The sequence below is a fragment of the Stegodyphus dumicola genome, chromosome 7 (genome assembly GCF_044657685.1).
Source record: "Stegodyphus dumicola isolate Sdum_Otavi_A_Nest chromosome 7, ASM4465768v1".
NCBI lineage: Eukaryota > Metazoa > Arthropoda > Arachnida > Araneae > Eresidae > Stegodyphus > Stegodyphus dumicola.
Genome location: NC_140774.1, coordinates 90,287,977 through 90,306,715, shown reverse-complemented (window position 1 = coordinate 90,306,715; position 18,739 = coordinate 90,287,977). Strand labels below are relative to the sequence as shown.

Below are 18,739 nucleotides of genomic sequence, written 5' to 3'. Positions count from 1 at the left end.
TCTAAAAAATAGCAGCTTTTGCAGCAAGGTAAGCAACTGTAAACAGCTCAAAGAGAAAAACAGACATAATTCCTTCGAAATAAGGGCCTTATATATAATCTCATTAATATGGACATCAATTGCTAAATAGTATTATTGATTAAATCTTTCCTGGGCCACCGCACCATCAGTATCAAGCAAGGCAGTTTCCACTTTGATAACATCGAGATTGAAGCCGGAGTGCCGCAGGGCACAATTCTTGTATCTCGTTTATGTGACGGACTCCCATGTTCGAAGCGATGTCAATTGCTTCATTGATTGTTACGCAGGTGATACAGCTACACTGTAGCAGATATACTAAATCCCAACCATGCTTTTGTTAATTTCCAGAACAGAATAACACGACATAGATTATTGGTGCTGAAATTGGGAGACCAACATCAGTGCTTCGGAATCAAAAATCATACTCATGCGCAGGCATAAGAGAATATCAACAAAGATCTCACTCTCTTTAGCGAGGAAATTATCGGGCAGAGCAAACCATATGGGAATTTGCTTCAGCGGCACTCGCACATAAAATGTTCTTATCATCAACTCTATCACAAAGCCACTGGAATATCTTCCAAATTCAAGCGCTCTTTTGATAGCTATTCTGTATTGAACTTCACACGCGAAAAGCTCATTTACACTTGAGTCATTCGGCCAATTCTTACCTATGCTTCTTTTGCCTGGAATGCCGCCAGAAAAAAAGATTTCAGTTAATAGGAGACTTTTCGGAACGGCTTTCTCAGAAAAATCACTGAAATTTATTGGTTCGTTAGGAATGAAATTATTGATTCAGGCCTAAAAATTGAACCTACAACATTCATAGACTGTATGAAAAGTTCTTCAACAAAGCCATAGATAACGATTTCTTGCGCTAAGCCAACAGTCTCAAGTACAAACTTATCAATAAAAAGAACATCCTCAGGCCTTACACTACCCACCTCCTCAGAGGTGCCTGTCTGCTATAATAAATTTTTCTCACCAAAACTTACCTGTAAAATGATCAAAAGGTCCACCTCATTCAAATTAATTTGCACGATTTTCGCTGACGGGTGAATTTCTTCAGCTTTGTGCTACGTCTGTTATTTGATATGGATATAATCTGATAACCGGTCACATTTCCTGAATGGTCGGACTACTTTTTCGGCTCTCTCGTAAATCCAAAGTATGACGTCTGCATCACCTATTCGTCACTTCCGTTTTTGGTTGTTTGGAGAATTTGAGTTTTCTGAGAGGAAGCATTCTGCTTCTCACTGGCATAACTCTATTTTATTCACGAGGCCTGGGCGTCATTTTATTTTCTTTCCCGCATTTCTCCAACTTTGGATTTTTATTTAGGATTCCATATGCATGGTTTCCCTGCTGAGACTTCCTTATGGTGCTAGGAATTATGTATAAAATTATGCGCTGAAATTAGCATAACAATAAAGTATCAAAGTAGGAGACATGATGCAACACACGAAGCATGTTGCAGATGCCAAAACCATTCACAGAGCAAACAAAGTCTAAGGCAATAATCACCAAGCAGAAGCCCTAACCAAGGAAATAACCAAAGGAAATTAACCAAAGGAAATGGCTCACGGCCGAGAGTAGCAAAATATTTTTATTTGCTTTAAGGAAATGTGCTGTTTAAGTTGTTATTTAATAGAAATAAAATTTTTTAAACTGAAACGATTTAAAATCTGCAGTGTTAAAATATATATAAATTTTTTTATGAATGAAATGTATTAGTTTTGTTGTTTTCTATCTGCTTATTTTTCAGGTACTTATACAAGAATCGCATCAAAACCATTGGAAGCCGTGCTTTTAAGGGACTACACAAACTGAAACAATTGTAAGCGTTTATAGATTATACCTTTATTCTCTGTTTAGGAGAGTTTAATAAATATTCTGTGAAATTAAATATATAATCCATAAAATGTATTTAAAAAAACTTTTTTTAAAATACACGGGATTAAAAAATAAGATCTAATTTTTTTACCTATTCTAATTCTTGGTCATATGCATCTAAAATTAAAGTCATGGAGCTGTTGACTATGGCGGATATCAAAACAAAATTGTTAAAAGAAAATTTACGTGAACTAAATTTAATCGTAGTTATACACGATCTCTTATTTTTTGAGATTTTGTTAATAAATAATTCATATCTGGGTAATCCGCAATTTGATTTTTAGTCGCATATGACCAGGAATATTATGGAAATTTAAAAAAATTAACTTTTTTAATGCCTTATCTACGCCCGTGTAATTCAGAAAGTTTCTTCATACATTTTATAGCTTTTAGTCTATAAAATACTGATCTCTTTTACCATTAAAAGAGCTAATGAGTTGCTGCTTGACATCAGAAATCAGTAGTATAACGTTTTCAAGGACCATTCAAAGCTCGCTATGGGAAACAGATCTAAATATCGACAGGGCAGGCCAAAGCACATTTCTGGCTTTGCAATACGATGTGTGATTTCTACGTAGCTGACCTCGACTCCGGAATCATTTAACACTTCGAAAGGTTAAGAAGCGCCGCATTTCCCATCTTTACTAACAGATGGCGTCACGAGATAGCAGTACCTGAGAGAATTAATCCCTGGCGAGCAAACATTGATGACGGACGTGATAACACGCATAAACACCCATCTTCGTCCATGTGCATGAATATGCATCTCCACCATCTTGAAGAAGGAACAGGGAGAGAAATTACGAACAGCGTCACATTAGCCTAGGACCTTTTATTTTAACGTAGGATTACGTTCCTCCATAATGGTCCGATGGGAAAGCGAAAACTAAGACTCAGAGGTGAACACGAATGCTTATATCTTCGAAACCACAAATATTACAATCAATCTAAATACATTGGAATTAAACTGACTGCATGGATAAAAATACAGATAAATACATTATAGAATAAATGCAGTCAATCTTTGAAATTCACTATATTTATTTTACTATAATGGCTTTCAGATGCTACTCTCAAAACGTATGTAACTTCTCTCGAATTGCATTACAGAAAAAGAATGCACAAGAATATATATCTTATGATACACTATCGTATCGTTGCCACATATTCGGTGCAAATACCGTAATAAAGCTAACACGAAGTATGACAGAAATTAAACAAATAAAAAAATAATTCTGCACAGACGATCAGTGTCGCTTACAATTAACACGCATGCGCCGCTTCAAAACGTTCTCATGTATATAACAAACCGATTGACAGCAGGGTTTTTCAGCTATTTTCTAACACTCCTGCTGCTGAAATTAACAATTTCGAAACTGTTATTACAAAGAATATAAATATAAAGGCACTACGATAAAATACTAATAATTGTAGTCCTTTCACAGCACTGAGTTTTTAATGGCCAACTGTATATTTCAAAATGCTATGTTTTCAAATGTGTGCCTCGCAACTATTTCTTATAAATCAAGAGGAATGTATGAGATACTGTTGCGTGCGTGCGGGTTCGTAATGGGTTAAATGCACACAGAACCGTTGATAGATTAATAAAATTCGCTTTCTCAAAAGAAACACTTTACAGTTCTGGAACTTTCCACCAAGGCACTCGTACACCTATTCTCAATTCACAGAGCACAATCAGTTGTTACACTTCAGACTACTAAAAACGTTAAACACAACACAATGCATCTACAAGGCCAAACTCTCACAGCTATCTCACTCAGAAGTCAGTCCTGAACTAACAACTGAGAACTGATGCTGTCTCCAACATTATATAGTTTTCCACCGGCTGCCCAGAAATCTTTGTTACCTTCCATTTCTCGAAATTACTGGAATATACGGTTAAAGTTACATATAAGGGCCGGATACAGTTTCACTTGCATATAGAGATCAATCACAGTTATTCAGTTATGTACCAATCACAGTTATACAGGACCTTTTTCTGCTCATTTAGCGGCTTTTATTTAAAAGAAAATTTTCTTCGGATACAAAATTTTAATATAGTAGTGATATAAATGTTACAATAAATGTTACAGAGAATTTTTTTTTACACTTTTACTAAGAATGTTACACTGTCACAAAGAGTGTTACATTTTACAGAGAATTTTTTTTTACACTTTTACTAAGAATGTTACACTGTCACAAAGAGTTTTACATTTTACAGAGATTTTTCTGTGAAGTATAAAATTTTGTTTCAGGTATAATGTAGCTACTACAAAGGCAAAGTTGATGAGCAGAGTTGGTAGTGGATACTTTTGACATAAGGTCAAAGATTCTGAGAAAGTATTTGGCAAATTCTGAGAAAATTAAACAATTTAGAGAACTTATGTAACAAAATGAAATAATGCTACACAAATAAAAATGAAACTAATAAAATAACAATCTAAAACATAAAAAAAAATTTGAAAGTTTTCAGATTTAAAATTATGTCCAAAAAGGCGTTTTTTTTTAACATTTTATGCATTACCTTTATTTATTAAATACTAGCAGCTTCGCTGCCAGCCTTCGTCTGGCTTTTAAATGTACCGGAAAAATATCTGAAGGAAACACCAAACGTTAAATTTAAAAAGTGCGTAGAATTTTACTCTGTGAGAACAACTTCATAAAAAAAAGTTATTACGTATAACAAAATTACAATGAAATAAGCAATATCCTTTACTACAAATATTAATTATCCTAATAAATAAATTAACCAACTTCCCTTTGCAAAATCTTAAGAACTCGAATGGTATAAAGGAGGTTAAGAACTTTGTTTCCTAAACAAATCACTTGAAAAGCAAAGTATAATTAATGATATTTTATCTTATATTTTCATGAGAAAAAAATTACAATGAAATAAGCCATGAAAATTAACCAAATTTCCATTGAAGAAAAAAAAATCATGCAAAACTTTTCAATATCTTACAAACAGTGAAATAAGCAAAAAATAACATGAAAGCAACTCAAAAAACATAAAATTCCGCTCAGAAATTTTACTCTGCATAACAACTATAGCAAAAGAAAAATCAAAAACAGTGACATAAGAAATACGATGAAAAATTGTTGCCAAACCCATATTTCTAAAAGAATGAAACTATTCAAAATTATGTGATTTCATCAAAAATCTATCAACAACAATAAGACAGAAAATTGTTGCCAAAATCTCATTTTTAAAGATGTGAGATGTGAAAAGTGTACTCGGAAGCTTCATTTAAAAAAATTTTTTTAAATACAAAATATTATCATTTTTCCAAAATTCTTTTTGTAAAAGCAGTCGCAAGGATAAAAGTTTAACGTGTCCAAAAATCAAAGAAAAATAAGCTGTACATTTTTAAAAATAAACTTTTTTAGAAAATATCCCGTTGAAAAGGTGTTAAGCTCCCTTTGTTAAATAAATTCGTATTTAATCGATATAGTGAAACACGAAATTTATTTTAAGTTCGTAAAATAGCTAAGTGCGTATTTTCATGACGATGTGAAAATGGAGTGTGTAGAGTAAAATATCGCTTTCCTATAGCCCATTATGTCTAAAAATGACGCGATTTCGTCACAAAACATAAAATAAAAAAAATTCGAATTCGAATTTCAAAAAAATCGCTTCGAGGTACACTGGCTCTTGTCTAGATGCACTTATGTACCAAATTTCTTAGCCGTGGGTCTACCAGCTTACGCGCAGAGCGAACGAAAGACACACACACACGCAGAGACAAGACTCTTTCTTTTATTATATGTAGAGATCATGTGCTGCACACTTAAACCATTGAATTCAGTTCAATAGCAAAACCCTAAATCAATTTTTAAATGGACACATCATTAGAATTTCCGATACACAGTCTTGCACGCTTGAGACAAAAATGTTTTTTCTGTACAACATTGCCATTGCTCACTTTGAAATCCTTGAGTTTGCCAATCGAAAATTCGTTAAAGTTTTACAAAATATGAAATCGATAATAAAACAAATTCCAAATTTCAAATGTAGGCTTCCAGATGCCCATATTCAGAAGAGGATTACGTTATGATGATTGATTTGATGGCTGTAGGTGCCGTTGTTTTATCACTGTGCGAAAAACATACATAGATTTATGCAGATTCTTCATTATTTAATTTCTTCAAATATAATACAGGGAGATAAAATTTGGTGGCAACAATTTTAAAGTGAAATAAGGCTTGTAGTGAATCAACACAAAATGCCAAAATGAAATTAATAGTCCTTCTGTGGAAATTACTCCTTTGGACTAACAATAAAAAATTATATTATTGAAGAATATACATTTAAATCATTACAATAAAGATTTTCAGAAATTACCTGTTAACAGCTACTCAGATTTTAGCAACAAATAAGTGTTTATAGAAGAGATATACAAAATCATTCTACAGGAATGATTTACTAGAGTAAATACTGCAAATAACTACAGGAAGTAAACAAATACACTGCTGGCCATTAAAATTGCAACATCATGAAGGAAAGCAAATACAAAAAAGATCTTTATTGTACTGTTGCGTGCGTACGGGTTCGTTATGAAATGAATGCACAAGTCCGATGAAAAATGAACAGAAATTTATTATTATCACAACAAAAATGCTTAAATTTTCTCAAATTATCATGCAGTATTACAATATCTCACAGTAGTTATCTTTTAACTACTCAAATGTCCAATAGAACGTAATTCAAAACAGCTAAAGAAAGCTAATCCGCGAATTCGCTACAATCAACAAGAGCAGTTTTCTAAACAACAAACTAAGCAACTACTACAAACTGAGATGTTTTCCTCCTTTTATAAGATTTTAAAATCACGCGCTAGAATTTTCCAGTACTTTCTCGAAATCAAAAAGAGATATTTATTTATTTAATGCACGCGCTCTTGTATTTTCAATTTTCCGGCTTAGCTTTCTTTTAATATTCGTCACGCGCTGCACTGCGCGAGAAATAAAACCATTTAATTTATAATTGAACTAACATTAGCTTTTTAAATAACAAATTCGTAACAGTACGTAAACAGTATGGCATGAAGACAAAATGATTAAATTTGTAAGTAGTTTTGGGGTTTATAGAGGTGCGAAATCAGTAGAAACAGCTACCACCCCTGGCAGCTAAAATGGCCCTTATCTACTTAAGCATGGAGTCGAACTGAGCTTGGATGACAGAAACGGTCCATTCATTCCATTGTTCTTCAAGTTCAGGCCACACTTCATCAACCGTACTAGCTGGAGAGGGATGCGGGCCAGTCTCTCAGCAACCCATGACCAGACGTTTTCTATGGGTGTCAGATCTAGAGACCGTGCAGGCGAGGGCAGCAATCGACTACCCAGTGTATCGAGGAAGATCAGAACGCGACGTGCGACATATGGTCTTGCATTATCTTGCTTAAATTGCGCCGGAACCTGGCTCCGGTACTTCTCAATGTTTAAGATAAGTTACAATTTTAGCCGGAGCGCACCGGAGCCCTAACTAAGATGAGCTCCGGTACTTCTTTTTATAAAACTGAACCACAATTTAAAGGGGGGAAATTTAGAATTCATAACGTTTTAGTTTAACAATAAGCAGACTTTGCAATAATCTATTTCCCTAGAAATACGAACTCGTGAGAACATGAGACGTTCTAGTAAAGTCCCTTCACTCACATGCGGAAACCTTTCCTATTAAGAAGTGCAATAAATTTGGGGGACTTTGTTTAGGAACGTGTAAATTTATCGCCAGGCCATCGTATCTAGCGCATTGTTATTGATGTTTACAGTTAGTTATTACAGTTAGTCAAAGAGAACGCTCTCTCTCACCAAGATTCCCCTCATTTTTTGTTTCCACCCGCTCACACCTCATTCTGTTTCGCCCTGGAATTTTCATCAGCTATACTTTAAGTATATTTAATTTTTGTGATGATAAAAGAACTCCCCCCCCTACTATCAGAGCTTAAATTTGACCGGAGTCCACCGGATCTCGGCTCCGGTGCTTCTCAGTTTTTGTCATAAATCATAATTCTAGTCGGAACACACAGGAGCCCTGAATAAGAAGGCTGCGGTACTTATTTTATGTAACTGAATAACAATTTCAGTAGAAATTTTATCTCGAAAATTTTATTTTAACAATAAAATTATATTAAAAATCGCTTATTAAATTTCAATTTATCTCTTTACATTTTATTTAATTTTAATTATTTAATTACTTCAATCTTTAGTTATTTCAATAAATAATAATTAGTTATCTAATAATTAAATTATAATTAATTAATTATATAATAATTATTGATTAAATAACAATTTATAAACATTACTTAAATAGCTATTAATTAATTTGATAATAATTAAATATTTAATTTAAAAATTATTAATGAGTTTAATAGTCATTTTATTTATTTATTTACTCTTGTTATTCTTTGCTGATGGTCCTCCATAGGGCTAAGGCACTTCTAATCTTAGAAATTAAACCCTGGTTTGACAGGCCTCGAAGATACGGCACAAGCATTGGATGTAAGATGTCAGAAAGGAACCCATCTGGCGTTCAAATAACCGTCGATCCGAACTAGAGATATGCGTGTCATGTACCCAGTTGCTGCCCAATCCATCACACCAGGTTTAGAGACCCTATGCCGATATCGAGTACGAGCAGGAGACGTACACTCTCCTCGGAGCTCCCAGACACGTATGCGGCCACTAGAATACTGAACGCAGAATCGGGACTCGTCTGAAAAGACGACATTGTGCCACTCTTGTATCAGTATCAGTAGCGGGCGCAGCCCGACCCCCCTAACCAAACAAGTTATTCTTATGGTCATGACAGGCCACGCCTATATCAACAAAGGAAAAAATAAAATATCTAAATAAGAATAATCATGTGTTAATAATAATTATAAACATAAAAGTGAAGAAAAAGAACAAACACAAACATTTAGACAAGAGCAGACGCCAAATACAAAAACAAACAAGAAGGGAGGGGAAAAAAAAAAAAAAAAAACCGCGAGCAACAAACACAAACAAGGGTAACAACAAATTAGTAAAATAGACCAAATAGTGATGGCAATAAAATGCAAACATCATACACTGTGCCACTCTTGTATCCAACTTTGTCCTTCGGCGCACCAAAGTCGCCGTCTTTCTCTATGCCGGCATTATCAAGGGAGGCCGAAGTAATGGTCGCCGTGCTGATAGTCCACGCTGCTGCAAACTTCGACGCGCCGTATGGGCGAATACTGAGCATACTGTAATCATAGAAACTGACTAATATCCGTTATGTGGTTATACGGTTTTGCAGAGGTGACCTCACAATATGTCTGCCCTCGCGGACGTTAGCCACGGGAGGACGTTGAGATCCTGAATGCCGTTATGTATGACCCTCAGCAACCCACTGATTCCATATTCGCATGACAATGGTCGGATATCGACCAGTGCGACGGACGATATCACGGTATGATAATCCACACTCTCGATAGGCAACGATCCTGCCTCTATCGAATTCTGACACTTGCTAGTAAGCATTTCCTCCTCTTATTCGAGGCATAACACGATATTCTGAACAAACTCTGACCTTACAAAGCGCTTACTGAATGCGCAATCCACTACACAACTTTTCTTTTATGCAGTTCTTCAGATGTCGTTTCTCCCTCCTGCGTCGTCTAAATGCGCTGAAATACTAATCATTTACATATCGCAACCTCGTCTTCCTTTCATGCGATTTTGACGTTCGTCAGATTATTCCTTCCTGGTGTTGCAATTTTAATCTCGAACATTTCTTTTTCAAAATTTGATTAGGCAGTCTTACAGATACTGCTCTCACTCTGTTATCTTCACCAGGAAAAATCTGAGATATTCTTCTTACTAATCATTTGGCTGAAAGTAAATTTTCATCTTTTATTAATAAAAGAGTTCCCAAGTGAACATTTTCTCTTTAAATTTTGCACTTGTGACATTCTTGTAAATTATTAAGATGTTCAGATTTCCATAATTTCCAGATTTTCTCTGTGTGCTTAGTAATTCTTAGTCATTTAGAAAGTCTGTTTTGATTTATGTTGGATAAACCTGACTCTGGAAGAGGTGTGAGAGGTCTACGACCAAAAAGTGACCTAGGGTCAAAGTTTCAAAAATTTTTTAATCGACTGAAATTGCAGTGAGAGGCCTTGAGTTCAACACTCCTTCCGTTTCTGTTAAAATAGTTAAGAATTTTTAGATAGAATTTTAATTTGCCGGCCTGAAACAAATTAAAAGAAGTATATATTTATATGTTATATATCCATCTCCTTTTCTACTTTGTTTAAATATTTTTTCCCCTTCCTTTTCTTCAAAGGACTGATGATATTTTTACTTTCTCTAGTTTTGTTCTCCAAAAGATAAATCAACGGAAATTGCTAGCGCAGACAGCTTTCAATATGGGAATCCAATATAGGTGAATTGGACCTCTTAGAAAAAACTTTAGCTTAAAACTTAATAAAACTTAATCTGTTTGCTGGGCATCTAGCTAAGAACGACTTGTCTCATGTCCCGAGGTTAAATTCAATACCCCTCACGAACTGGAGGAACCGGTGTTCGCCTCATCTCCTTTCATCTTGCTTAAAAGCAAAATTGCTAAAGATTGCTGACTTCAATACCCTCAGTAAATAACTAGAAGCTTAAGAATTATGAAGATGGCTTGAAAAAAACTGCATTTTGAGTTCGAACGCAGATTTCAGTGCCATTCAAACAAAACTGGATATTTTTACCATGGCTTTCAACGTAAATTGTGAAGCAGTGAGGTCATATTTGCAGCTTGAATTAATTGATTTTCAAGCTAACAATCATCTCAAACAGTTGTTTTTAAATATGCCGAAGTTTGAGTTTTACAAATCATTATCGAAAGTGAGTTTCCCAAATTTATATCTCACGCCCAGAAAATCAGTGCTGTGTTTGCTTCATCTTCAAGTGTTTTCAACTATAAACCTTAGAAAGAATTCAGAAGTAGACTGACAAATGAGCATTTAGCCTCGTTCCTTAGAATCAGTACATCTCAATTCGAACCTCAATATAAGGAACTTTTAAAAATGAAATCGCAATTTCATTCATCTCATTAACATATTTAACTTGTAATACTTGTATATTGTTTTTAAAATTTTAGAAAAACTTAGCTTAGCCCTCCAAACATTTTTCTTTCGATTTTTGGCTCGCGACCGAAAATGTTTGCCTATCCTTGTTCTATACTGAGAGCGTTTAGCTTTCAAAGCATCCATCATAAAAATACAATTCAATTCAATATACAGTACAAAGTCTTTAATCCGGACGTTCATAATGCGGAATGATCTATAATCCGGGCCTCAAAGCTACAAACTTTCTGCGCATGCGTAGCGATTACGCATTCGCATAATACCTTTACGCTTACGCATGCGAATAATACGTTTACACATGCGCGTTTACTGTATAACGGACGGTATAAGCTTAATTATCTATTTCAGTTAATGTTGCAGATTGCGTTGTTCCTTAATCTTCTAATTGGATCCGGCTTATTATTTTTTGCAGACTGTTAGAGCAATTTTATAAAAAGTAAGCTTGAACTTTCGATTATGTCAAAAAGAGTTTCTGATTCTGGAGCTGCCAAAGGATCTACAAAGCGAAAGCATGTTTCGATGTCCATCAAACAAAAAGTGGAATTGCTGCAAAGAATGGATATAAGCATGAAGAAAATATTACAGAGGTTAGTGAAAAAGAAAAAAATTCGATTGACAAGTTAGTCGGTATTCTCGGCACAGCAATTACAGAACTTGAACAGCGGAACTTTGTAAATAAATAAGAAATTATGTCTGTTTACAGAATTAAAGAGAAAGTATTAGCACATAAAACGAAGCAACTTAAACTTAGATTGAAAGAAATGTTTAATACGGTAAACAAATAAATATTAAGGGTTTTTTCTGTAAATTTTGATACCCTTTAGATCCTAATTGCTCTTTATTTCATAAATTGCGGTTTCATATTTTTAATTTTATAATTTCTGCATGCCATCTTACCAGATTTAAATTGATGATCTATAATCCGGAAAAACCCCTAATCCGGAATAGCCGAAGTCCCGACGAGTCCGGATTAAAGACATTGTACTGTAATTAAATTCAGAACAGTGTGTGCTGTTCCATTCCTGTCGAGCGACGTCCAAGTATTTCAAAAAAGGCAAAGAAATAATATAGCAGACTCTAATTACAAATATTTCCTGCCCGAACTGAGGCTTACGTCAAAATCTAAAAAGAAGATTCCAAATCTTTCATTTAAATTCAAATTTATCAATGTTTACATCTGAAACCAATACAGATAATGTTGCCACACACACTCACACATACTCCCTCCCCAAAAAAAGCACTCTGATCATTAAATGTATTTAGAATTACTTCTTGTTCAAGAGTGACGTCATATTTCATGGAGCTCCTAATAATTTTTCCTTTCATTTATGAAAAGTTTTCTGTAGATATAGCTTATCTGTTATTATGATGGGAGATTTCAGTGCAGATGTCAAACGAAATAAAAAGATATTTGATTTATGAAACTTCATTTAAATCTCAATCAATAATTTTCAAAATAATCAATCACTAATAATTCAATCTAATACTCATTTAATCCTAAGTAATTGCCCAATTACACTTGGTAATTCATTTATACACTCATGTCCATAAATTAAGGATAATTCGGAGTCACGCGGAAATCGAACTCTAAAATAAATATATCACCTGTAAAATCACTACACACATCTTCAAGAATCATATGCAAATTTCAGGAAGTAACCAGATGACACCGACGGTACGTCACAATGACGAGAGTGTAAGAGAGTGATATATAAGGAATACAGGCAAAGAAGTAAAATTGTTCGCAGGCGCTTTATAAGCATTTCAGTGCAATAACCGAATAGTTATGACACAAAGGACGCATTTGGATGATTTTTTACGTGGTAGAATTATCGGCTGTCTGGAATGTGGGCGTACTCAACTGGAACTGGAAGTATCAGACGAACTTGGAATTGCCCAGAGTTTCATCTCCAGGCTTTGGCAACGATTCCAAGATGATGGTATTGTGAGTAGACTTTACAGCACAGGTCGCCCCAGAGATACAACGCCGAATAAGGACCGATATTTGGCAGTTACTACCGAAAGAAACAGGCGGAGCACAGCCTCAGACCTGTCTCGTCAGCTCTCTTCAGTCACTGGTACGACAATTTCAAGGCAGATCGTGTACAGACGCTTAGGGAAGATTGATCTATATGCTCGTAGACCTGTCAGATGCGTTTCACTTACTGCAACTCACTGTCGCCTGCGGTTAGCCTGGAGTAGAGAGCATGCATTGTGGACACCGCAACAGTGGGCTTGTGTGATGTTTTCCGACGAGTCCAGGTTTAGCTCGCAGTCTGATTCTTGCCGGAATTTTATATGGAGAGCTCCAGGTACCCGGTACCACCAAGAAAACATCATTGAACGACACCGTTACGGTGGTGCAGGAGTGCTCGTTTGGGGTGGAATTATTCTAGGTTCCAGAACTGAACTGCATGTTCAAATTGGAAACATGACAAGCCAAATCTATCGGGACGTCATTCTGGAACAACATGTACGTTTGTTTCGGGGAGCCATGGGCGCACAATTTGTGTTTATGGATGACAACGCCCGCCCTCACCGTGCAAACATCGTAAGCGAATGCCTTCAATCGGAGGATATCACCCGTATGGACTGGCCAGCATTCTCACCGGACTTGAATCCAGTAGAGCATGTGTGGGATATGCTTGGCCGACGAGTTGCAGCCCGTCAACCTCCTCCTACATGTCTACCGGAACTTCGGAGAGCATTGCTTTCTGAGTGGTGTAATATCTTCCAAGATCAGATCGATAATTTGATACTCAGCATGCCTAGGCGTTGTACGGACTGTATTGCATCGTCTGGGAGACATACAATGTATTAACAATCGTACCAACCATGTAATATTGGTTTTTTTGTATATAGGTTTTTTTTTTTTTTTTTTTTTTTGTAATTTGCTCCAGGGGGAAAAATCGCTAATTTTTTTAATAATATCAAACATATAGCATCTTTTTTTGCTCTTTACCTTTTGTTTAATAAATAAGCTTTACAAAATAAGTCAAATCTGTTTTGCTTTTAACTCTTCCTTTGCCTGGTTTTGCATTATCCTTAATTTATGGACATGAGTGTAGATATAGCATTTTCTAGGAATATAACTGCAGGTATCTTTTATTATGTATCTTATTTCTCATATCATTGATCTATTTTACATAGGGTCGTTTTGAATGAATGAATGTAATAAATAAAAAAATGAAATATAACAATATATATATATATATATGTATGTATGCTTTTATATATATATAACATCCTCACACTTCCGTTAGTAATCCTATGCATTGAAAACCAGCCGATTTTTAAACCAAAAGAGAGAGCCTAACAATTTAACTTGTACCACTATTATTTCTAATGACTTAGCATAGTAATTTTGTCTTTTAATAAATATTGAAAGATCTGCCCAGCATTTCAACAATGCTGAGTACTAAAAGTAGTATTGATTTTATTTATGATCAATGTAAACCTAGGAATATAATTCCCAAAACTAAAATTTATGGTTGAAAAATTAAGTCGCATTTGGAAAAAAGGCCGCATAACTTCAAGAATAAATAATACAGGCTAGACCTGCATTATAAATACCTATGGAAATTTGTAAACTTACCAGTTCAAATGGTAATAAGTGAACTATTAATCATTTGCAGGAATTTGACGATTTATTGATGGATAATGAATGTCAAAATATAAGTTATTATATTCCTATAATGCAGAATTATTTTTTTAATTAACAGGTATATACATTTTAACAAAATTGAAAAACTTGAACCTGATACATTTGCTGATCTGCCTTCCCTAGAAAGATTGTAAGTTACTTTAAATTTTTATCCTTTGCAGCTATTAGTCACTTAAGTTCACACCAAGATTTATTGTAAACATTTACTGAGTTGCGTACATGTTATTAGCCTTTAACTTTTCTGTTACACTCTTTTAGGTTTCTTCATAATAATAGACTATCTAAAATACCATATGGTGCTTTCAAGAAGCTTAAGTCACTTCAGCGGTTGTAAGTTGCATGTCTGATATCTAAGTTCAGCTAAATTAATTATGAGTTATTAATGACATCTTATAAAGTTGTTCTATGATATAATGTTTTTTAAAAATTCTATTTTAGGAGACTTGATTCTAATGCTTTGATATGTGATTGTGAAATTATGTGGTTAGCAGAAATGTTGAAAGAAAACCAAGGCTCAACTCAAGCTACTGTGACATGTGATCAGCCAAATACTCTACAAGGAAAGCCTTTAGCTGCATTAAATCCTGAAGACTTGAGATGTAGTATGTTTTTCAGACATAGTTTTCTTACACTTTTGTATCTGCTTGAAGTACTAAAGAATTTAAAGTGGTTAAATCAAATCTTTATTTTGCGTCAATTTCAAATTAATATTGAGATGTAAAGTGAGCATAATATTGCTACGATACTTATGGTTGTCAGATGTTCACTATCTGAGTGAATTTTTCATTGATTTACAATCTAATAACTAATATTTTCATAAAAATAGTGAATATAATTTGAAAAAAAAATTATTTTTTACTGTTTATGAATAGTCAACTTGAATGGACTCTGAGATATCCCATTTTACGTTAGTGAAATTAAATTGAATTATTTTAAAATTATTTAATCAATGATGCTCTCACTGAGGTTCGAACTCTGGACCATTCGACTGCTAGACAGGCGTGCTTCCAATTATACTATGTTACCAATTTGTTAAACTTCTCTTCATATTCTGCTAGTGTATTCATCTTCAAAGATAAATTTTTGCACATCTCAGAAAAATTATCACTTTTTGTACAGACAAGAGATAATCTGTCTATTATGTTTATTTGCGGAATTCAATGTAACAAAAGTGTGACAGCTATTTGCCTAAGAAGAAAAATGCCTTTGTGAAGAATTTCCTAAGGGAAACGAGTTTGTAAAGTGTGTCTAATAAAGAATGCAACATTCAAAATGCCTTCATTTCTGTTCTAGTTACTTAATTTCTGTTATAATTACTTAATTTCTATTTTAGTTACTTAATTTCTGTTTTGGCTACTTAATTGCTTAATTTCATCAATAAATTTATATGTTATTATGAACTCAAAAGTTGTATTCTTTAGGGGCATCCTATATTTACACTTCACATGGTAAACCATTAAAATGACCATGCAGTCAACCCATTTCATAGAGCAATCTCTCTATCATGCATGCAACTTTATGTATTTACAATTTTTTATTGCAAGGTTTTATATATCTCTTCTTTTTTTTTTTCCTTCTTGCAGTGTTAAATTCCATGAAGACATATATATAATTTTAGACTGATTTGCTTAAAAAGACTATCAGATTCAACCTATTGTAATGATTTATCATTTGATGCTTTATGTAGTTTTGAGCTTTTTATAAGCAGAAAGTAATAGTAATCAGTTGAAAATTATAATGAGTTTTTGTTCCATTTTAAATATTAAAACGGTAATAATTAGTCAATTTTTTATTTGGTTTGGTTAGTTGATTAATGAAAAGCTTGCGAGCCAGTGCCAAAGAGGAAACATTTCGGAGTCTCTTTGGTAATCAAACCATTTACCTCAACATCAGAAGAGTAATAATGAGCAGGGCTGAGGGAAACCAGAAAAGAGGGGAGGGAGGAAAGGAAGAAAGCCTACATGGCTGGTGAGTTCATGGTATAACACAAGGAGGTTAGAATAGAAGGAGGGAAGGTTCAACTCAAACGGTGAAGCTTGGCGGCCATGTTTCTGTTATCGCTGTGACTTGTGCAAGGAAGTCTGTAATTGCAACATTTTTTTTTTTTTTTTTTTTTTTTGAAGCATGTCAGCTTGTGTTGTATATGGATGCACAAACAGATTTTCGAAAAAGTTTCCTGGGATTACTTTTCACGCATAAGTATTGATTTTCTTTTTCTTATGTAATTTGATAACTATGGTAAAAAATATCACAATGTCATGTTGTTTTCTTTCCAGATGTGAAAAAAAGGGACTTAATAATAATCAAAATATGTTAAATACATTTTAATGTTTCTGTTTATAGCTGGTATCTTTGTTCCTTAAGATACAATGATGTATGCTAGGATTTAAACTGTATAATTTGAACGTTTTAGGTAATTCGTTTGATAATTTTCATGAAAAGTAAGACACCAATTGTTACTATTTTTTATGAATTGTAAAGGTGTTAAATAAAGCAACGCTTTTCTTTATGTATTAATTATTATTCATTTTTAAGTTTTTGGAACTATTAAGAATATAATTTGAGCATTTGATCAAGATAAACTAACTTTTCTGTTGTTAACTTTTTTTGCATAAGTTTACAAATTTGTGGGCAGTATAGCGATAAAAGTGAGTAAAATATTTACACAACTGAACATGTGGAAAGATGTATCCAAAAATATAGGTATGGTTCTGTAATTTAGCTTAATTCAAGGCAATTTCTTTGAGATTCATAAATATGAAACGCGCATAAACTGAAATCACTGAATTCACATAAATCTGTTTTATTTTATTAATATTTATTTTCTTTTTGTTATAAGGTTGTTGGTTGTGAAAAGAATCTATTTAAAACTTTCATTTAAAAAAAATGCAACCTGTGACTATTTTTTTGGATAATTATCTGCTATTAATTTCAAGTTAAATATATTTTAAATGATTCTTTAATAAATTACAATATTGTTAATAAATCCGAAATATCACTTCTTAAAGGAAAAACTGGAAAGTACACCCAACAGGTTGCTAATAAAACCTTAGCAAATTCTTGAAATATGCAGAAACATTATTTCTAAAGGCTTTAATGTTATGCACATGCATTTAGATTTCGAACTATTTCTTAATGATTTTCTGTACGTATTAAATTACGGATATCATCTTTATAACTTTAAAACAAAAAACTAGCAATAGCGAAATATTTCATTATAAATTTTACATATTTTTAGTGCAAAATACATGCACGGAACAGCTTAAAAACACGTACATTTCGTTTTGAAGTAACAAACATGGACGCCGCTTGTTCGGTGGAGTTTCATTGCCCGATAGTGCAGGAAACTGCGAACTCTCCCTCCTTATATTCTAACCTCCTTGGTATAACATGAGATCCTCGTTCCGAGACGGTGAGTGTTGAGAGGAATCACAGCTGAGTCAAAAAGAGGATGAAGAATCATTGGCAATGGCAAACCTGAGAAGAATAAGGGTGGTGGGATGAAAGAGAACAGTGAGAAAGAGCAGGTAACGTACTGGAGCCAAAGAATCTCTAAGGAGAAGAAGTAAAGGTTGCTCAAGGCAAATATGACTCCGTCAGACCGAAGAGACACATTATGTATATCCCTGAAGCTTATTTTAAAAAGACAATCCATCCACCCTCCGTACCTTTGTGCGCATGTGCGAAATAACATCAGCAGGCAGGCAACCAAAGAGAGATTCTTTACTGGAGTGTTGCTGGTGACAGGAAAAATTCGGGTTCCAAGATCATCTCCTGTGGCGCCATCTATCTGTTTGAATGGAAGCTTGCCGGAAAGTCGAGATTAGGGTTAGCTGATCAGTGATGAAGTCGCTATCTAGTGGTGGTGTCTGCAGAGATTAATCTTCTTCAGCAAATCTAATTATTGTCATCACTGCTTGGAACCAAATCTGAGTTTATCGGAAGCTGACTTTGCTTTCTTGATCTTTTCGATAAGAGAAATCACAGTTTTTAAAAAGTTCATGATTTTTCCATCTTGCATCCAGGTGAGGGCTTCTTTAAATCTTCAGGTGGTGGTTTA

The 18,739-nt window shown here is 34.1% G+C and overlaps 1 protein-coding gene across 1 annotated transcript in view; it reads left to right on the top strand.

The window, feature by feature from the left end:
- Pxn (Peroxidasin) overlaps positions 1–18,739 on the top strand; it is a 274,735-nt gene that overhangs the window by 161,623 nt on the left and 94,373 nt on the right. The window contains exons 4-7 of the mRNA XM_035360161.2: positions 1,787–1,858; positions 14,738–14,809; positions 14,938–15,009; positions 15,118–15,281. Of these exons, the coding sequence (XP_035216052.2) occupies positions 1,787–1,858; positions 14,738–14,809; positions 14,938–15,009; positions 15,118–15,281 (380 nt within the window). The remainder of the gene's footprint in view (positions 1–1,786; positions 1,859–14,737; positions 14,810–14,937; positions 15,010–15,117; positions 15,282–18,739) is intronic.